This window comes from Heptranchias perlo, chromosome 8, assembly GCF_035084215.1.
Source record: "Heptranchias perlo isolate sHepPer1 chromosome 8, sHepPer1.hap1, whole genome shotgun sequence".
Classification (NCBI taxonomy): Eukaryota; Metazoa; Chordata; class Chondrichthyes; order Hexanchiformes; family Hexanchidae; genus Heptranchias; species Heptranchias perlo.
In genome coordinates this window covers 48,170,129-48,192,742 of record NC_090332.1, presented here as the reverse complement: position 1 = coordinate 48,192,742, position 22,614 = coordinate 48,170,129, and the positions used below count along the sequence as shown (strand labels likewise).

Genomic DNA, 22,614 nt, shown 5'->3' with positions numbered 1-22,614 from the left:
CATTTTTCTCTACTCCCTCCCCAATAACCTTCCATTTATTTCTCAGTTGATTATATGATTAGAAAAAATATTTTTCATAGAATCATAGAATGATACAGCACAGAAGCAGCCCATTCGGCCCATCATGCCTATGCCGACTCTTCCTCTTACTTCCCATGGTGAATTTTCAGCTCTTCCTGAAGTTGTCATTGGCATTGCAGCAGCAAGGAGATTTTTCCTGCCATCACATCTCCAATAACCAGCACCTCGAACAAGTGATTATTCGCAACAGTCCAGGCCTGACTAATTGACTTCAGCTACAATGACTGAGCTCAGCAACAAAGCAACTCATCAACATCCATCTCTGACACTGGCGCAAATATCAACACCCCTTAACAACACAAAAAACCTCATCCCTATGACTGATAGCTCAGGATATTTATTTAAGGCTTAAATTGTATAATTGTATATATTGTAGAAGGCGGCTCACCACCATCTTCTCAAGGGCAATTAGGGATGGGCAATAAATGCTGGCCTCGCCAGCGATGCCCACATCCCAAGAACGAATTTTTAAAAAATTGTATAAAACACGAACAAATGAAAATGACAGGCAGGAAAACACCAGCTGGTCCATCAAGCCTGCACCACACCCATGATGGCTGACGCATCATGACTAGACATTTCCTGCCCCTGCCACCAACCCCCCTCCCCCACCGCCCCCACCCCCTTAAAATCACGTAATCTTCTGGGAGATGGGAAAAAGCAGAGAAAAACCCAGGGCCAATAAGGGGAAAAAATACTCTGGAAAATTCTTCTCTGATCCCCTCAGGTGATTGAAACCAGTCCAAGAGATCACATGGACTATACGTTACCTGTTAATCCACTTACTTTCTATATGATGCGATCTCTGTCCCGGTCAAGAACCGGTCCAGCTCCCACTTGAAGACATGCAGAGAGTCAGCACCCATCACACCAGCTGGCAATGTATTCCAGAGGCTCACTGCTCCCTTGGAATAGAAGAACCACCTAACATCCAATTTATTCATAAATTTGGGTAGTTTAAACACATGTCCCTTGATCCTCCCCAATCTGTCAAACTGGAATAATCTATCAATAGGCATGCATTGATAGGCAGCCCTTTTATTATTTATAAACCACTAGCAGGTCGCCTCTAAGTCTATGCTGCCCTAGAGTAAATAGACCCAGCTCTTTTAAGCCTATCTGAATAACTAAGGTTCTTCAAGCTAGAATCATTCTCCTAGTTCTCCTTTGAACCTTTTCCTCACTCACCATGTGAGGGGACCAAAACTGGGCACAGTATTCCAGATGCAGTCTAACCAACGACTTGTATAATGACAGAATGGTGTCCTTTGATTTGTACTCAATGGCTCTATTAATACAACCAAATTCTCTGTTAAGCTTTAGCTACAGCTTCTCTGCACTGGTCATGAACCTTCAGTGATCTGTGCACAACAACACATACTTATTAGTTGTAATTTTTTTTGTCTGGTTGTCATGTTGCAGTGGCGCACGCTGGGTACTGTGATTCCACAGGCGCAAGGTGAAAACTACAACTCCCAAAAGATATTTCTCTTACAGATACAAAATTTGTTAATAGGAACAGAAAATCTACAGCACCAACAGCTGAGGAAAAATTTCCAACTCTGCAGGTGAAGAAGGATTTCGTAAGAGTTTCGCAATCGGGAACTTGGGGAAATCTATCTATCTATTAATATTTTTAAAATCTTACATCCGATCAAACTTCCTGTCAACTTTTTCCATTATGAATTACTATGTCCACATTTATAATATAAACTGCTTTTGTAAATTTCATCGAATCACAGCACAGAAGGAGGCTATTCGCCCCACCGTGCCTGTGTCTGCTCTTTGAAAAAGCTATCCAATTAGTCCCACTCCCCTGCCCTTTCCCGTAGCCCTGCAAATTTTTCCCCTTCGAGTATTTATCCAATTCCCTTTTGAAAGCTATTATTGAATCTGCTTCCACCACTTTTTCAGGCAGTGCATTCCAGATCATTACAACTCGCTACATAAAAACAATTCTCATCTCGCCTCTGGTTCTTTTGCCAGTTACCTTAAATCTGTGTCCTTTGGTTACTGACCCTTCTGCCACTGGAAATAGTTTCTCCTTATTTGCTCTATCAAAACCTTTCACGATTTTGAACACCTCTATTTAATCTCCCCTTAACCTTCTCTGCTCAAAGGAGAATAACCCCAGCTTCTCTAGTCTCTCCACGTAACTGAAGTCCCTCATTCTAGTAAACTTCCTCTGTACTCTCTCCAAGGCCTTGACATCTTTCCTAAAGTGTGGTGCCCAGAATTGGACACAATACTCCAGCTGGGCCCTAACCAGTGATTTATAAAGGTTTTGCATAACTTCCTTACTTTTATACTCTATGCCTCTGTTTATAAAGCCAAGGATTCCGTATGCTTTTTTAACAGCCCTCTCATCTTGTCCTGCCACATTCAAAGATTTGTGTACGTACACCCCCAGGTCTCTCTGTTCCTGCACCCACTTTATGATATAAACCACCCCCAGTACAGGTGCTGCAGTGCCAGCATCTGCAAGAGGGTGTAATTACAGTGTGACAAGTTTAGATTTAGGAAGATTCCTCCACTTTCTCCCTTTTCCTCCAGTCACTTCTCCTTCCTCCTCCCCTATCCCCACCCCCTCTACCCCTTCCTCATTCTCCCCCTTCTTCTTCCCTTTCCTCTCCCCTGCCTCCTCTTCCTCCCCCTCTCTCCTCCCCCTCCCCCATCAACCCCCCCCCCACTTCCCTCTTCACCCTCCCCCAGGTCCATCAAACAACTCACAGGTACATTGTTTGCAAGAGCAAACAATTTCATCCACGTCCATGTGGCCAAACGGTGACAGCATGACAGGACACTGCAATTTTAGAGTGGCAGGGTCCCAAGAGAGAGCACCATTCCTGCCATGTCACCCATACCAGACACTGGCTCTGCACAACCATTGATCTGTTGGAAATCAGATCTAATGATACCAATGAAATCAATAAAGCTCTGCCTCACAGTTGTCTGCAACCAGTCACCAAGTCTGTTGAAGCCAGAAGAGACAGCCCTCTCCAATCTAGCATCCCAGGCCTCGATAGCAGTGGTCTGAGCATCCATTGATGAAGCACAGCCTGCCCATAGGTCATTTGTCGCAGGGATCTCCAATGCAGATATCCCTGAAGCTGTTACATGCTCCATGGTGCCTTGCTTTGTTGTAAATCTGTTCAATATGCTGCATATGCCACCATTGGCACTCCTGGTGTATCATGAGACGGGTTCTGGGAGCACCAAAACATTATTCAAATAAGCTCATCGTACATTATCCATTCAGCTCATTTGTCCCCGGGTGCACACGGTGTATGAGGGAACGTTAACACCCCCATAATTTATTAACCAAGCAAACAGTATTGAAGTCTTTAAAGTTGTAACACACTGTTATTTGAACCCAAAACTTTTAAAAGATCTTAGCTGAGCTAACAAAATTTAGAATTGAAAGATGACCTATTTCTCTACTGTGGCTATTTTTACTGTTAGATCTTTTGGCAAAGTGCAGCAGAATGCTCTATTTCTAGTATTGTGCATTATATCCCACTAGCACCACCCAAAATAGATTAACAAGTTATTCATCTCATTGCTGTTGGTGGGACATTCTTGCCGTGCACAAAATCACATGCATATTTATCTACACAGCACAGACACTGCACTACAAATAATTTGCTTTAGGTGAAGCACTTTGAGACAGTCCTGAGATTTGTTACAAGGCATACATTAATGCAAGTATTTCTTTTTGCAAAGTACATAATTGATCGACTTTGAAGTGATGAAAACAGCCATAGTGACAGTTCTCTTTTTAACAAAAACAATGGACTGTTGTACAGAAATTGCCTTAAGCAAGGATCCACCCAAACACTGCGCACCATACACGCCAGTGTAGAAAGAAGAGTGTCTATCTCTCATTACAATGCATCTAACCTTCTATAAGCAAAATAAAAACTATGCATTTCTGTTATTAATCTTTGTAAATAATTATCCTGAATCACTAGATCGCAACGCTTACCTAATGTTTTGTGAAACTTCACACAAATACAAATGATATCACAATTAAAATCTTGCCCAGATGTAATTTTTTTTAAATTTTAACATTGGTGTTCTGATTTGGGAATGTCTGGTAAATTGCAGTGCATGCCATGGAACATCTTTCATACCTTCTTCATGATGCTTTGCAGTCTGGTCTTCAAACCTTTATTGATAACTGTCATGGCAACAGTACGAGGTTTGGGGACAACTGAAAATAAAAGAACAATCTGGTAGAGAACATACAATTTTGCATAATTTATGGTCCCTTTTTTGTTTATATTTTCCACTCCTTTTTTAGTCCTGAGAAAGTGAGCATGTGACTGACTCCCACGTGTCCGCAGTTGTTGCTTTTGACCCTGTTACGTACTCCCTGTCCTCCACTTTGTGACTTCTATTCACAGGTGTCAACTCAGTTTGTGTGAATTGCAGGTGTGAAATCAGGTCCACGGACTTCTTGGCATCAATAATGCCATTTTTGAATTGTGTAAAAGATGCACTCTTAATACAGAACTACGTGAAAATTTCATCTTTGAACATATTTGCACTGAAGAAATGGAGGCCGAGAATTTTGGGGACGCCCATTTTTGTTACTTGCTACTTACCCTGCTTACGAATGGTGGGGTCCGAGGAAACCCAGATATTGTGCATGGACCTCGTTCCCATATCAATGGCTATGGGAGGAAGCCACATAAGTAACGGCAACAGTAACAACAACTTGCATTTATATAGCACCTTTAACGTAGTAAAATGTCCCAAGGCACTTCACAGGAGCGATTATCAAAAACATTTGACTCCATGCCACATACGGAGATATTAGGACGAGTGACCAAAAGCTTGGTCAAAGAGTAGGTTTTAAGGAGTATCTTAAAGAAGGAGAGGGAGAGAGGCAGAGAGGTTTAGGGAGGGAATTCCAGAGCTTAAGGCCTAGGAAGCTGAAGGCATGGCCGCCAATGATGGAGTGATTGAAATCGGGGATGCACAAGAGGCAAAAATTGGAGGAGCGCAGAGATCTCGGAGAGTTGTAGGGGTGGAGGAGGTTACAGAGATAGGATGGGGCAAGGCCACGGAGGAATTTGAAAACAAGAATGAGAATTTTAAAATCGAGGTGTTAGCGGACCCAATGTAGGTCAGTAAGTACAGGGGTGATGGGTGAACGGGATTTGGTGCAAGTTAGAATACCGGCAGCAGAGTTTTGGATGAGCTCAAGTTTATGGAGCGTGGAAGATGGGCGGCCGGCCAGAAGAGGATTGGAATAGTCGAGTCTAGAGGTAACAAAGGCCAGGATGAGGGTTTCAGCAGCAGGTAAGCTGAGGCAGGGGTGGAGACGGGCGATGTTACAGAGGTGGAGGTGGACAGTCTTGATAATGGAGCGGATATGTGGTCGGAAGCTAATCTCAGGTCAAATAGGAAGCCAAGGTTGCAAACGGTCTGGTTCGGCCTTGGACAGTGGCCAGGGAGAGGGATGGAAGTTCGGGCCACTGCTAATGCCGCAGTGGCCCATAGGCAAGTGATCATGGGCTTCAAGTAAGGGATCGGTGGTCTGAGGTAAGGGATCGGTGGTCTCAAGTGAGGGATCAGTGGTCTCAGGTAAGGGATCGGTGATCGCAGGTAAGTGGTTGGTGGCCTCAAGTAAGGGATTGGTGGCCTTGGCCCAATTTCTAGCTCGGAGATTTTTATTCCAGCACTGTCTTGCCAAACTTTTGCTGATTTCATGTACAGTCTGCAGTGTAGTGGTTTGAAGAAAGGATGGCCAGTGATAGCTTTAACCTTTAGATTCATACATTTTCCCTCCCTCTTTGTGAGAAATTGCCAGGACTCTTCCCCAGTGACAGAAACGCGAACAGTAACTCACGGGTGAATCTTAGGCAAGAACCCATATCCATTTATTGAGTGTCACAATGTGTTAGAACTCCAAGCTCCTGCATCACCATGATACCCCTAATACATTTTTAAATCTACCTATTCCAGAACGATGCACCTTCAAGAACTGCAATACAAACAACTGTCTTCAATCTCCCCAAATTACTGTTTGACAATGCTGCCTCTTGTGAGTTGTCTTCTAAATGAAGACCTGTATTATGCATATCTGCAATTTTCATGACTGCACTTGCATGAATTGGACAGCATTGTGACATTGCAATACCATGTAATGCTGATGCACACTCAACATGGCCGTGAAAATCAATACATTGTGACATTATTGCATGTTAGGACATTGCACATAGGTGCGTGTAACTGGTGTGTGCATTTTTGCAGTTAACAATAACTTGCATTTATATAGCACCATTAACACTGAAAAATAACCCAAAATGCTTCACAGAGACTTAGTCAAAAATGGACACTGAGCCCGAGAAGAAGATATAAGGAGGGGTGACCAATAAGCTTGGTCAGAGAGGTGGGTATTAAGGAGGGTCTTAAAAGGAGAGAGAGGTAAAGAAGCAGAGAGGTTTCAGGAGGGAATTCCAGAGCACGGGGCCTAGAAGCTGAAGGCACAGCCACCAATGGGAGAGGGGGATGCACGAGGCCAGAATTGGAGGAACAGAGAGTTCAGGGGCTGGGGGATTGTGGAACTGAAAGAGGTTACAGAGAGTGGGAGGGGCAAGGCATGAAAGGATTTAAGCACGAGGATGAGAATTTTTAAAGGTAAGTACAAAAGTTGCAAAATCAGATGCAGTCTGGGTTTCTGTGCCATCAGGAAAGCAAATCCTTTATATTAAAGAGTGGCATAGATAGTGGCAGCATTGTGTACCTACACCTGATTCTCCAAATGTTCCTCAAGTTTGAACTGTTTGAACTACTTCCAAAAAACAGATTTCTTGGCAGTGGCATCACCCAGCAGAGAGGAAGCAGTGATGTGTGAAACTTTGCTGCTGGTGATTTGTGCAGAATTTATTGACTGATACAGAACACTGAGGTACAGTTAAACCAGTAATGTTCCTGCCGTATAGTTATATTTTATAAGACTATAACAAGCCTTTCAGATTTGTTGCTTCCCCAAGAAGAGGTCATGTTCTAAAGATTAAAAAGCACTTTGATTTGTTTGAATCTTGTCACAGGCACATGATTAGAAATAAATTATAATCACTGTTCTGTCAAACACAGTAGCAATACAGTGAAGTCTACCTATGATTCAACAGTATTATGTGAACAGTTTATACTTAGTAAAATACATACCATGCTGAAACAACTTCACTACTTCTAGAATATATGGTCTGCAAAATGGAAACATAATTCAAGTTAAATGGAGAATCATAATTAGATGGGAGTCATTACTAAGCAGTAACATAACATTGGTTGTAGATGACATCATGAATCACAATAGTGAAGCTCTAGCAGTTCGTGACTCTCATCCAAATGCCAAGGTAACATTGCAGCCTATAAACCTGTCTGGTACCCTTATAATTACAACACATATAGAGATATACTAGATACAAAGTGGAACAGAAAAGGTTAATTCTGAGTACTTCAAGTTAATCCACAGCTGCAGGACAAGGGGACATAGGTACTAACTGGTAAAAGGCAAGTTCAGGACCAAGACACAAGGCTAAGTGTGCCTGAAGTTCAGGACCAACTTCAGGAAGCATTTCTTCACACAAAGTGATTAGTACCTGGAATGGTGACCCCAGTAAGTCAGTGAAGGCAAAAACTCTGGAATTGTTCAAAAGGCAGCAAGGTGTTATAGTAGGAAAATCACAAGTTTCTGAAAAGGTGGGCCAATTAGCCTCTCTCATCTGTATTTTTATTTGCGATAATATGTAATGGAACCTCATCATTAAGAAGTCTTATTACAGACTCTCATTGTAACAAATGTTTCCCCTAATCCATCAGAAACTGCATTACAGTCATTAGAGTAAGCTGTGATAACCTGAATCGCTATAAGAACTAATGTGGTAATCCTCAAGTGTTTGGAATAACTACTCCCTCACTGGGTTTCCAGAATAAATGTCACCTGCTGCATGTCCTGGAAACAGGTCTCAGCATGCAGATCAGTGACCAGAATAGTAAAGTTATGTCAGAATAAGAAACCAAAAATGCGAGTGAGCAACCAGCAGTACAAACAATGCAGCAAGGAAGATTGGTGTGCCATGGCCTAATTCCAGATGCCTTTCAAGGAGTGTCACAGAGATACCAATTCTTATAGGGGCAAAGCTTATCAACTAAGTTTGCCTAAAAACTCCTATCCTACAATTTCATACTTAGTTCTTCAAATACCATCTATTGTCATCTCATACTGCGCTTGTTATATAACAAGAATAAATGAATACTCTACATAATATTCATCAAATGCAGTGCATTTATTTCCTCTATTATTCTGAAGTGTGCAAACATGGGCAGCTTCAGTTAGCACAGTGCCTTGGTGCCTATGCTTCATTTCAGACATGAGATACCTAACCTTCTAGTCTTGAGTAATTCCTTTGTGGAAGGAGTAAGTATGCTCATAGCTACAGGGTTTCACCGACGGACTGCTGTCAGTCTGGGATTGCTGGGATTCTGGTGCCCCTGACCTTCTTAAGCCATTCAGTGTGATGGCCCTGTCTATGAATCAGCCACATCCAGGACAGCGGTGGGTGACTTGTGCTGCCTGCTTTTAGTCATCTCCACCCATGCCTGTTATACTAGGTGCTTTGATGAGGGGAGAGAAAGGCAACAATTGTTTGCCTTCTCTCCAACTCCTTGCAGATGGATTTGTAGCACCTAGCCTGCAGAGCCAACTTTCCTTACTCTGCAACACCCAATTACACAGTAGTCTTGTTCACTGATCTGTTGCCGTTTCATTGCAAGTGCTATTTCAGTACCAGGAACAAAACAAAATAGGTATGGTGGGCATAGAGGGATCAGAGATGTGGAAATTAATGAGTCAACCCGGTCGATTTTAACCCGCTCCGACGGGCACAAATGTGGTGCTAAGAGAGTATTTAATGCCCCATTGGCAAATGCGTGGTGTCTGCCGCCATTTTGCTAGTGGTTAGGACTCAGGCAGGCAAGGTGCCCACCTGTATTAGGTGGCAGCGTTATTAAAATATTTAAATACGGGTCCTATCATGCAGTTAGGACCTTGCTGTCATTTTAATAGAAAACAGCGGGCCTGCAGCTGAGTGCAAGGCCCACTCACGAAATTACGTGGAGTTACGCAGAGTCGACAGCACAAAAACAGACCATTCCCACAACTGGTCTATGCTGGCGTCTATGCTCCACACGAGCTTCCTCCTTCCCCTCTTCATCTATCCCTATCATAGAATCATAGAATCATAGAAGTTTACAACATGGAAACAGGCCCTTCGGCCCAACATGTCCATGTCGCCCAGTTTATACCACTAAGCTAGTCCCAATTGCCTGCACTTGGCCCATATCCCTCTATACCCATCTTACCCATGTAACTGTCCAAATGCTTTTTAAAAGACAAAATTGTACCCGCCTCTACTACTGCCTCTGGCAGCTCGTTCCAGACACTCGCCAACCTTTGAGTGAAAAAATTGCCCCTCTGGACCCTTTTGTATCTCTCCCCTCTCATCTTAAATCTATGCCCCCTCGTTATAGACTCCCTTACCTTTGGGAAAACATTTTGACTATCTACCTTATCTATGCCCCTCATTATTTTATAGACTTCTATAAGATCACCCCTAAACCTCCTACTCTCCAGGGAAAAAAGTCTCAGTCTATCCAACCTCTCCCCAGAAGTCAAACCATCAAGTCCCGGTAGCATCCGAGTAAATCTTTTCTGCACTCTTTCTAGTTTAATAATATCCTTTCTATAATAGGGTGACCAGAACTGTACACAGTATTCCAAGTGTGGCCTTACTAATGTCTTGTACAACTTCAACAAGACATCCCAACTCTTGTATTCAATGTTCTGACCAATGAAACCAAGCATGCTGAATGCCTTCTTCACCACCCTATCCACCTGTGACTCCACTTTCAAGGAGCTATGAACCTGTACTCCTAGATCTCTTTGTTCTATAACTCCCCCAATGCCCTACCATTAACGGAGTAGGTCCTGGCCTGATTCGATCTACCAAAATGCATCACCTCACATTTATCTAAATTAAACTCCATCTGCCATTCATCGGCCCACTGGCCCAATTTATCAAGATCCCGTTGCAATCCTAGATAACCTTCTTCACTGTCCACAATGCCACCAATCTTGGTGTCATCTGCAAACTTACTAACCATGCCTCCTAAATTCTCATCCAAATCATTAATATAAATAACAAATAACAGCGGACCCAGCACCGATCCCTGAGGCACACCGCTGGTCACAGGCCTCCAGTTTGAAAAACAACCCTCTACAACCACCCTCTGTCTTCTGTCGTCAATCCAATTTTGTATCCAATTGGCTACCTCACCTTGGATCCCGTGAGATTTAACCTTATGTAACAACCTACCATGCGGTACCTTGTCAAAGGCTTTGCTAAAGTCCATGTAGACCACGTCTACTGCACAGTCCTCATCTATCGTCTTGGTTACCCCTTCAAAAAACTCAATCAAATTCGTGAGACATGATTTTCCTCTCACAAAACCATGCTGACTGTTCCTAATCAGTCCCTGCCTCTCCAAATGCCTGTAGATCCTGTCTCTCAGAATACCCTTTAACAACTTACCCACTGCAGATGTCAGGCTCACCGGTCTGTAGTTCCCAGGCTTTTCCCTGCCGCCCTTCTTAAACAAAGGCACAACATTTGCTACCCTCCAATCTTCAGGCACCTCACCTGTAGCTGTCGATGATTCAAATATCTCTGCTAGGGGACCCGCAATTTCCTCCCTAACCTCCCATAACGTCCTGGGATACATTTCATCAGGTCCCGGAGATTTATCTACCTTGATGCGCGTTAAGACTTCCAGCACCTCCCTCTCGGTAATATGTACACTCCTCAAGACATCACTATTTATTTCCCCAAGTTCCCTAACATCCATGCCTTTCTCAACCGTAAATACCGATGTGAAATATTCATTTAGGATCTCACCCATCTCTTGTGGTTCCGCACATAGATGACCTTGTTGATCCTTAACAGGCCCTACTTTCTCCCTAGTTACTCTTTTGCCCTTTATGTATTTGTAGAAGCTCTTTGGATTCTCCTTTGCCTTATCTGCCAAAGCAATCTCATGTCCCCTTTGTGCCCTCCTGATTTCTCTCTTAACTCTACTCCGGCAATCTCTATACTCTTCAAGGGATCCACTTGATCCCAGCTGTCTATGCATGTCATATGCCTCCTTCTTCTTTTTGACTAGTGCCTCAATCTCCCGAGTCATCCAAGGTTCCCTACTTCTACCAGCCTTGCCCTTCACTTTATAAGGAATGTGCTTACCCTGAACCCTGGTTAACACACTTTTGAAAGCCTCCCACTTACCAGACGTCCCTTTGCCTGCCAACAGACTCTCCCAATCAACTTCTGAAAGTTCCTGTCTAATACCATCAAAATTGGCCTTTCCCCAATTTAGAATTTTAACTTCTGGGCCAGACCTATCCTTCTCCATAGCTATCTTAAAACTAATGCAATTATGATCACTGGTCCCAAAGTGATCCCTCACTAACACTTCTGTCACCTGCCCTTCCTTATTTCCCAAGAAGAGGTCAAGTTTTGCCCCCTGTCTAGTCGGGCCATCCACATACTGAATGAGAAATTCCTCCTGAATACACTCAACAAATTTCTCTCCATCCAAGCCCCTAATGCTATGGCTGTCCCAGTCAATGTTGGGAAAGTTAAAGTCCCCTACTATTACCACCCTATTTTTCTTGCAGCTGTCTGTAATCTCCTTACATATTTGCTCCTCAATTTCCCGTTGACTATTTGGGGGTCTGTAGTACAATCCTATCAAAGTGATCTCTCCCTTCTTATATTTCAGTTCTACCCATATGGACTCAGTGGGCGAACCCTCGGATATATCCCCTCTCACTACTGCCGTAATGTTCTCCCTAATCAAGAACGCAACTCCCCCTCCTCTCTTACCTCCTGCTCTATCTTTCCTATAGCATCTGTACCCTGGAACATTGAGCTGCCAGTCCTGCCCCTCCCTTAGCCATGTTTCAGTAATAGCTATAACATCCCAGTCCCATGTACCCATCCATGCCCTGAGTTCATCTGCCTTGCCCATCAGACTTCTTGCATTGAAATAAATGCAGTTTAATCTCGACTTCCCTTGGTCTTTGCCCTGCTTTCTCAGACCATCTGTCCGGTCATGTTTTGTACACTCTCCCTTACTGCCTTTTGTTTCTGTCACCACTTTACTTCCCACTGACTTCCTGCATCGGTTCCCATCCCCCTGCCACATTAGTTTAAACCCTCCCCAACAGCACTAGCAAACACTCCCCCTAGGACATTGGTTCCAGTCCTGTAGACTGTCCAATTTGTACTGGTCCCACCTCCCCCAGAACCGGTTCCAATGGCCCAGGAATTTGAATCCCTCCCTCTTGCACCATCTCTCAAGCCACGTATTCATCCTAGCTATCCTGTCATTCCTACTCTGACTAGCCTGTGGCACTGGTAGCAGTCCTGAGATTACTACCTTTGAGGTCCTACTTTTTAGTTTAACTCCTAACTCCCTAAATTCAGCTTGTAGGACCTCATCCCGTTTTTTACCCATATCGTTGGTACCTATATGCACCACGACAACTGGCTGTTCACCCTCCCCCTCCAGAATGTCCTGCAGCCGCTCCGAGACATCCCTGACCCTTGCACCAGGGAGGCAACATACCATCCTGGAGTCTCGGTTGCGTCCGCAGAAACGCCTGTCTATTCCCCTTACAATGGAGTCCCCTATCACTATACCTCTGCCACTCTTTTTCCTGCCCTCCTGTGCAGCAGAGCCAGCCACGGTGCCATGAACCTGGCCACTGTCACCTTCCCCTGGTGAGCCATCTCCCCCAACAGCATCCAAAACGGTATACCTGTTTGAGAGGGGGATGGCCACAGGGGACCCCTGCACTACCTGCCTGCACCTCTTACTCTGCCTGGTGGTCACCCATTCGCTTCCTGCCTGTACACCCTTTACCTGCGGTGTGACCAACTCGCTAAACGTGCTATCCACGAGTTTCTCTGCATCGCGGATGCTCCACAGTGAATCCACCCGCAGCTCCAGCTCCGAGATACGATCGGTCAGTAGCTGCAGGTGGACACACTTCCTGCACACATGATCAGCAGGGACACTGGTAGTGTCCATGACTTTCCACATCTTGCAGGAGGAGCATATCACGGGTGCGAGGTCTGCTGCCATGACTTGCCTTAGCTTAGTTACCCCTTTTAAATTACGTTGAAATTAGAAAATGTTAACTATACTAGGGACCTAGGTTCACTAAAAAAAAACACTACCTGCTATAAAACCTGCAGACCTTAAGTTTAGTTAATTAGTTAATTATAAATGTGGTTATGTTACCTGGTTTTATTGTAACTTAGCCCACAGTTCTAAGAAAAAGAAATACTCACCACCAACCACCCTCCTGCTTTACCTGTGACGTCACTCTTTGATTTTTTTTTTGATCAGAACCCGGTTGGTCCGCTCTCGCTCTGCGTTGTTTTTATCCCGGCTCCGCTCTCGCTGTTTCCCACCGCTCTGGTGAGCTCTCGCTCTGCGCTGTTTTTATCCCCGCTCCGCTCTCGCTGTTTCCCACCGCTCTGGTCCGCTCTCGCTCTGCGCTGTTTTTATCCCCGCTCCGCTCTCGCTGTTTCCCACCGCTCTGGTCCGCTCTCGCTCTGCGTTGTTTTTATCCCCGCTCCGCTCTCGCTGTTTCCCACCGCTCTGGTGAGCTCTCGCTCTGCGCTGTTTTTATCCCCGCTCCGCTCTCGCTGTTTCCCGCCGCTCTGGTGAGCTCTCGCTCTGCGCTGTTTTTATCCCCGCTCCGCTCTCGCTGTTTCCCGCCGCTCTGGTGAGCTCTCGCTCTGCGCTGTTTTTATCCCCGCTCCGCTCTCGCTGTTTCCCGCCGCTCTGGTGAGCTCTCGCTCTGCGCTGTTTTTATCCCCGCTCCGCTCTCGCTGTTTCCCGCCGCTCTGGTGAGCTCTCGCTCTGCGCTGTTTTTATCCCCGCTCCGCTCTCGCTGTTTCCCGCCGCTCTGGTGAGCTCTCGCTCTGCGCTGTTTTTATCCCCGCTCCGCTCTCGCTGTTTCCCGCCGCTCTGGTCCGCTCTCGCTCTGCAAATCAGCAAATCCTCTAATCCTTTCTCCCTCATGTACTTATCTAGTTTCCCCTTAAATGTACCTATGCTATTTGCTTCAATTTCTTCTTGTGGCAGCTCTTTCAACATTCTTACCACTCTTTGGGTAAAGAAGTTTCTCCTGAATTCCCTATTGGAATTATTAGTATCTTATATTTATGACCTCTAGTTTTGGACATCCCCGCAAGTGGAAACATTTTCTTTATGTCTACCCTATGAAACCCTTTTATAACCTTAAAGACCTCAATCAGGCCACCCCATTCTCTTTTCTAGAGAAAAGAGCCCCAGCTTGTTCAGGCTTTTCTGATAAGTATATCCTCTCAGTTCTGGTGTCATCCTTGTGAATCTTTTATGCACCATCTCCAATGCTTCTAGATTCTTTTCATAATATGGAGACCAGAACTGTACACAATACTCCAAGTGTGGTTAACCAAGTTCTGTACAACTTTAACATAACTTCTCTGCGTTTCAATTCTATCCCTCTAGAAATGAACCCCAGCGCTTGGTTTGCTTTTTTATGGCCTTATTAACCTGCGTCACTACTTTTAGTGATTTGTGTATCTGTACCCCTAGATCTCTGCTCTTCTACCCCATTTATTATCCAAGCAGTATGTAGCCTCCTTATTCTTCTTACCAAAATGCACCACCTCACACTTATCTATATTGAAATTCATTTGCCATTTACACACCCAAGTTGGCAAGTTTATTAATGTCCACTTGCATTTTGTCACATTCTTCCTTTGTATTAACAACACCCCCCAATTTCGTGTCATCCTCAAATTTTGAAATTGTACTTCCGATTCCTGAGTCCAAATCATTTATGTAAATTGTGAACAACAGTGGTCCCAGCACCGATCCCGAATGGAACACCACTTCCCACCTTTTACTAGTCTGAGCAGCTATCATTAACCCCTACTCTCTGTTTTCTGTTTTGTAGCCAGCTTGCTGTCCATTCTGTTACTGTCCCCTGACTCCATATGCTCTGACCTTATTCATGAGTCTACTATATGATACCTTATTGAAGGCCTTTTGAAGATCCAAATATATTACATCTGCTGAATTACCCTTGTCTACTCTTTCTGTTATTTCTTCAAAGAATTCAATAATGTTGGTAAAGCATGACTTTCCCTTTTGAAATCCGTGCTGACTACTCAATTATATTTTTGGTTTCTAAATGTTTTTCTATTACATCTTTGAGTAAAGATTTCATTATCTCTCCTACCAGCGACGTTAAGTTAACTGGTTTATAGTTCCCTGAACTAGTTCTATCTCCCTTTTTAAATATAGGAATAACATTAGCTGTCCGCCAGTCCTCCGGCACTATTCCCTTTCCTAATGAATTTTTATATGTAATAATAATATTACTATTAAGTAATAGGGGTGCCTCTGCTATCTCTCCCCTAACTTATTTTAATATGTGCGGATGCAATCCATCCGGGCCAGAGGTTTTACCCTAAGTTTGATTAGTTTATCAATTATCTCCCCCTTTTCTATCTTAAATGTCCTTATATCTTTTTTGATCTCTTCTTCTAATGTCATAACGACCTTGTTAATCTCCCTGGTAAATAATGAGGCAAAGTAACTATTAAATATTTCTGCTATTTCGCTGCTGTTACCTGTGAGGTTATCTTGTGCATTTCTTAGCGGCCCTATCCCTATCCTGATTTTTCTTTTGTTATTTATGTGTCTGTAGAATACTTTAATGTTTCTTTTTATTCTCCTCAATAATTAAATTTCATAGTTCCTCTTTGCTTTCCTAATTGTTTTCTGACTTTTTTCTTTTGACATCCTCTCTTTTATTGTCTATGTACTTAGTGTATGCCTTTTTTTTAAAGTTTCATTTTTACCCATATCTCTTTATTCATCCATGGTGTTGCATTATTAGCTAGTATGTTCTTGTTTTTTTTAGAGGAATAGAATTCTCCTGAACTCTATTGATCACCGTTATAAATATTTCCCTCTGCTGTTCTATCTCTTTGTCAACATTTTTTTCCAGTCTACCTTCCATTCTCATTCCCTCAAAATTAGCTATTTTCCAATCTATTACTTTGGACTTTGTCTTACTAATGTTTTTCTTTATCATTATTTTAAACCTTGTTATGTTATGATCGCTTTTGCCTAGATGTTCCCTATGCTTACTTCTCTTAGTCTAGTTCATTTCCAATTACTAGATCCAGTAGTGATTCCTCTCTTGTTGGGCTTCTCACATACTGGGCAAGAAATGAGTCCTGAACGCACAGTAAAAACTCCATTCTCTTTTCCCCTTTCACTACCCCTTCTTGCCAGTTAATTTTGGGGTAGTTGAATTTCCCATGATTATTATTCAATGTTTTTTACTCATTTCATAGATTTGCCTACATATTTCCTTCCACTATTAGATGGTCTGTAGAATACCACTATTAACATGATTGATCCCTTCTTATCCTTTGTCTCAATCCATATGGATTCTGTTTCTATCTTAACGTTACTTACATCCCTTTTTTCTACTGCCATTATGTTATTTCTACGCCCCCTTCTTCCTTCCCTATCCTTTCTGATTATGTTATATCCTGCAATATTTAATTGCCAGTCCTATTGTTTATTAAACCACGTTCAGTTATCCCTACAACATCTGGCTCCTCGCTATGAATTATTGCTATTGTTCCCCGATTTGGTTTCGGATACTATGCACGTTGCTGTACAGGCAATTTAATTTGTTTTTATTAATTGTTCCACTCACTTTATTTTTAACAGTCATTTTACACTTACGTTTTATAACTATATCTGTACCTTAACCGTTATGTTACCCTTATTCATTACCTTGGTCTGATCTTTACTCTCATCTCCTATTTCTTTTATCTTCAGGCTTATGTTATTTTCACCAGTGGCATAGGAAGCAGACAGGCTTTTAAAGGGGTCTAAACATGAAGTTTTTGAATCACTGGGTCTAGCTGGAAGCAAGCCTGGCTTATTCCAGAGCACTCTATTTCATTGGCTTTTTTAATAAGAACATAAGAACATAAGAAATAGGAGCAGGAGTAGGCCAATCGGCCCCTCGAGCCTGCTCTGCCATTCAATAAGATCATGGCTGATCTGATCCTAACCTCAAATCTAAATTCATGTCCAATTTCCTGCCCGCTCCCCGTAACCCCTAATTCCCTTTACTTCTAGGAAACTGTCTATTTCTGTTTTAAATTTATTTAATGATGTAGCTTTCACAGCTTCCTGGGGCAGCAAATTCCACAGACCTACCACCCTCTGAGTGAAGAAGTTTCTCCTCATCTCAGTTTTGAAAGAGCAGCCCCTTATTCTAAGATTATGCCCCCGAGTTCTAGTTTCACCCATCCTTGGGAACATCCTTACCGCATCCACCCGATCAAGCCCCTTCACAATCTTATATGTTTCAATAAGATCGCCTCTCATTCTTCTGAACTCCAATGAGTACAGTCCCAATCTACTCAACCTCTCCTCATATGTCCACCCCCTCATCCCCGGGATTAACCAAGTGAACTTTCTTTGTACTGCCTCGAGAGCAAGTATGTCTTTTCTTAAGTATGGAGACCAAAACTGTATGCAGTATTCCAGGTGCGGTCTCACCAATACCTTATATAACTGCAGCAATGCCTCCCTGTTTTTATATTCTATCCCCCCTAGCAATAAAAGCCAACATTCCATTGGCCTTCTTGATCACCTGCTGCACCTGCAAACTAACTTTTTGATTTTCTTGCACTAGGACCCCCAGATCCCTTTGTACTGCAGTACTTTCCAGTTTCTCGCCATTAAGATAATAACTTGCTCTCTGATTTTTCCTGCCAAAGTGCATAACCTCACATTTTCCAATATTGTATTGCATCTGCCAAATCTCCGCCCACTCACCCAGCCTGTCTATATCCCCTTGTAGGTTTTTTATGTCCTCCTCACTCTCTACTTTCCCTCCCATCTTTGTATCATCTGCAAACTTTGATATGTTACACTCGGTCCCCTCCTCCAAATCGTTAATATAGATTGTAAAGAGTTGGGGACCCAGCACCGACCCCTACGGAACACCACTGGCTACAGGTTGCCAGTCCGAGAATGAACCATTTATCCCAACTCTCTGCTTCCTGTTAGACAACCAATCCTCCACCCATGCCAGAATATTACCCCCAATCCAGTGATTCTTTATCTTGAGCAATAATCTTTTATGTGGCACCTTGTCGAATGCCTTCTGGAAGTAAGGATTAGTTGGCTCCTACAATCTGTGAGTCATCCTTGGAACACCTATTTGAGTGATACAGGAAGAAGAGCACAAGCAGCAGCAGCAGAAGTAACAATCACAAAGAGACCAAGATGTTTCACAGGAAAACTTCCAAAGGCAGCGGGGGGGGGGGAGGGCAACGAAAACCTCCAAACATTTTTAACAGAAACCGGATCACTTACCTTAACTTCACTGAGGTAAGATGTCTGAACAGGCTCCAATTCAGCCATGAGGCTGTCACTGTCCTGTGTCACCTGCTGGAGGCTACAATTAGAGGTGGCTATGCCTTGCCTGTGACCGTCAAGGTCACGAGGGCTATAAATTTTTCACCTCTGGGTCGGTCCAGGCTGTAGCAGGTGACATGCACACATCAGCCAGTCGGACATGCATTCCTGCATCAAGTAGATAACAGATGCCATCTTCCAAAGGACCAGTACGTACATCAAGTTGTCCATGGACATCAGAAGCTGACATGAACTGACTGTTGGCTCTGCTGCCACAGCGGGCTTCACCCAAGTGCAGGGAGTCATAGATTGTACTCATGTTGCATCCGGGTATCTTCCGGCATTCATGAACAGAAAGGGATTTCATTCACTGAGGGTCAAGGTGAATATTGCAAGTGTGTGCCTGCTTTCAGGGGACGTGCCATGTGCTGCTATACTGAGGCAAAACACAGTGCCTCCATTTTTCCAATAGGACCAGCCAGTGGGTGGATTGCTGCTTGGCGACAAGGGCTACACACTAACTACCTGTTTGATGACGCCACTACACCCTCTGCACTTTCATGCTGAACACTGATATAACAGCAGCCAAGGAAGTACCGGTGTCCTCATCGAGCAGGTCATTGGGATTCTGAAACAGAGGGAGCCTAGGAATACAGGAATACAACCCGCACAGAGTGTCGCATATGGTAGTGGCCTGCTACATTCTCCACAATCTCACCATCCAGCAGGGAAAGACTCTTGTGATGGAGCAGCGGGAAGCTTCGCAGGACTCTGATGAAGAGGAGCTTGAAGAAGAAGGGGAAGCTGCTGATTAGCTGCTCCAATTGTCAACTCATAAACCAGCAATTTGCTTGAACTCATGCCCCCAACCCTGCCAAGACCACTCCTCCCTAACATCTAGCCCAGTCCTTCCACCCTCATAAGACAAATGCAAATCACTGACCATCAGCCATACAAATAGCACCTGGCAATGCAGGCTCTGCAGCTAATGTTGAGCCAATCTGCACACGATCACAGTTGCAAAGCTTGCTTTTCTTTAATAAATTCAACAAATGCCTAACATCTATATATTCATCCAGGTGCTACCTAATAGTGTCTTTTCTAAGTGTACTTCTCTTAACTCTGGTGCTTCTACGTTGTTCTACCCTTGTGGCTTCGGCATTGCTGGTGGAAGGCTGCTCTTATTCTAACAAGGGCACTGAGGGAGTTCGTGGTGGTTGACTTCTAGCATTGCAGCCCATAGAGGGATTGGCTGTAGATTGACGACCAGTGGCCTGGCCCAGCTGACTTGGTGGCACCTGTATAGGCATTGAATAAGGGACTGACAACGGCGAAGAAGCATGGTCCTCCTGAGAGAGGACAGCATGTGCAGCTCCCACAGTGCCAGTAGCACTCCCATGGGGGTGCGTGTTTCTCTCCTAATGATTAGTGGGAGAGCAGAGTGCCCCTATCCAATCAATCCCCTAGTCTGTCCATGCTGCTATACAGCCTTTCCAGGCTGGAGGAGACGTTGAAGGCCAGAACCCCAATGGCAGCAGTTTGATCTTGGATCAAAGCAGATCCAAGGCAGAGAAGTCATGCCTTGCACCAGTACACCGCACATGCTAGACGTGGACACCACGATACTCTCAGTCATGACGCGGCAGCTCCTCAGCAGGTTGTCCAACGTATCCACTATTTGCTGGTGCACTTCCAAGATCCTTCGCTTAAAACCTGGGGCAGTGAAGTCTTCGAACTAGAAATTCAGCCATGTAGCACCTGTTTTTCAGGCGCTATGCGGCCTCCTAAGGTCCCAAAATGGCATCCGGAATGTGCGTGCACGCTTCTAGCGTGACGTGCGTCAGATGCCAGTTTGGTAAAGGCTTTTGCGTACGCGCAGATAATGAATGCCAGCATCATGTAAAGTAAGAAGAATATGCATTAGATCAGTGTGCAACACTGGTTTAAAGGGATAGACCCCATTTTGGCACTCAACGCTCCAGCCAATGAACTTCCTTAACCACGAACAGCTGAATATGTCTTAGGCGGCCTGGAGGACCCCCCACCAGCACTATTTAAAGGGATCATGCAGGAGTTGCAGGTTAGTGGCTGAATTATTGCTTCTGGCTGCTGGTACAATTGTACAATTGTTGAAGCTTCCTATACTTAGAGTATATGAAGAGTTGCTATAGTATATGAAGAGTGGTTTGGCAGGTCCTGCATTACTGTTTGTGTCATTTACAATAGTGTGCTGAACAAGATTCCTGGCAATCATGGGTGGCCTGCTAGGGCTCCCGCTGGGCATAGAACATGACTGGGAGCATGCAGAGAGACCATGCAGAGCAGGTCACACTGCGAGGAGAGGGAAGAGGAGAAGGAGGAGGCCATATCCCATGAGGGTCTTCAGGAAGCAATACTCTTACCTCAATATGAGCGAAGATCAGTGCATCCGATTGCTGCAGTTCACCAAAGAGGTTGTGACGGAGATATGTCAACTGCTGCAGCCACTACTGTATCCTCAGAGCAGGGCAAGGACAACGTTGCCTGTGGCTGTCAAGGTAACTGTGGCACTGAATTTTTACGGCTCTGGATCCTTTCAGACCTCTGCTGGTGATATGTGCAACATCTCACAGTGTGCAGTGCACTGCTGCATAAGGGAGGTCACTGAGGTATTGTACAAACTGCGCAACAGCTTCATCACGTTCCCTCTTGACAGAGAGATGCAGAGTGAGCACGAGGGTTTGCTTGCACTGCAGGCTTCCCCATGGTGCAGGGTGCCATTGACTGCACGCTTATAGCCATGCATGCTCCACATCTCAACTCGGCCATCTTTATAAACAGAAAAGGGTTCCACTCCCTCACTGTGGAGCTGGTGTGTGATCACATGCAGCGCATCATGCAGGTCAATGTCCGCTACCCTGGCAGCTGTCACGATGCCTTCATTATGCCGCAATCCAATGTCCCAACTATCTTTGCACCGGCTCGGCAAGTCAAAGGCTGGCTACTGGGTGACAAGGGCTTTCCCCTCATGAGGTGGCTCATGACTCTGATCAGGCACGCATGCACACTTGCAAAGCAGGCCTACAACGAGAACCATGCGGCCACATGGAACGTCATCATCGAGCACACCGTAGGCATCCTCAAGCAACACTTCCACTGCCTGGACTGTTCTGGAGGAGCCCTGCAGTACTACGCTGAGCGGATATCTAGATTTGTTGTGGTATGCTGCGTGCTGCACAATCTCGCCCTTATGAGGGAACAGCCCTTGCCACTGCCTATCCAGCAAGACCAGAGGCGGAGGAAGAGGAAGAGGAGAAGGTGGAGGAGGCTGAGGAGGAGGAGACAGAGGAGGAAGTGGAGGAAGAGGCAAGGAGACAAGGAGGCAACAAGGTGCACAGGACCTCTCTGTCAGCGCTTTGGATGCTCACCTTATTCGTGAGTGATATCACTAACCTCAACAACACCTCCCAAGTCACCAACAGTCCTACACTTCCCACCTGTCCTCTCCCACATGACCTTCAAATGGCCCTCTATATGATTACACTTTGCTTCCTCCCGCAGCTCATCACATAAATAAAATTCAACACCAACTGCAACTTCAAATCCAAATTTATAACGTAACACATTAACTCAAGTATCAAACATTACACTATTTGCCCTTGTGCATTCCCTTAGTGCCTGTCGTTCGTGTGCCTTTTCCTACCCTAGTGCTCCTTTGAGCCTAATGGCTGGAGCATGGGTGGTGGAAGGCTGCTGGCCTTCAATCGAGGAGCGTGCAGGTGGTCTTGGAGGACGACCTCAAGCAGCTCTGGGCTGGGAGGGCCCGGCTTCAGACTGCATCATCTTGGTCTGGGCTGCAGCAGTCTGGCCTGGCTGGCTGACAGGCAATGGCAAGGGCACTGGCAGAGTGGGAGCAGGAATGCTGTCATCCTGAGAGAGGACAACAAGTTCGACTGTCATGGTGCC

General features: G+C 44.7%; 1 protein-coding gene across 2 annotated transcripts in view; it reads right to left on the bottom strand.

The window, feature by feature from the left end:
- The window catches only part of si:zfos-1056e6.1 (uncharacterized protein LOC107988029 homolog), a 148,448-nt gene that overhangs the window by 58,018 nt on the left and 67,816 nt on the right, over positions 1–22,614 (bottom strand). For both annotated transcript variants that reach the window (XM_067988345.1, XM_067988346.1), the window contains exons 5-6: positions 7,261–7,298; positions 4,215–4,294 (exon numbers count right to left, since the gene is read on the bottom strand). In XM_067988345.1, coding sequence (XP_067844446.1) covers positions 4,215–4,294; positions 7,261–7,298 — 118 coding nt within the window. The remainder of the gene's footprint in view (positions 1–4,214; positions 4,295–7,260; positions 7,299–22,614) is intronic.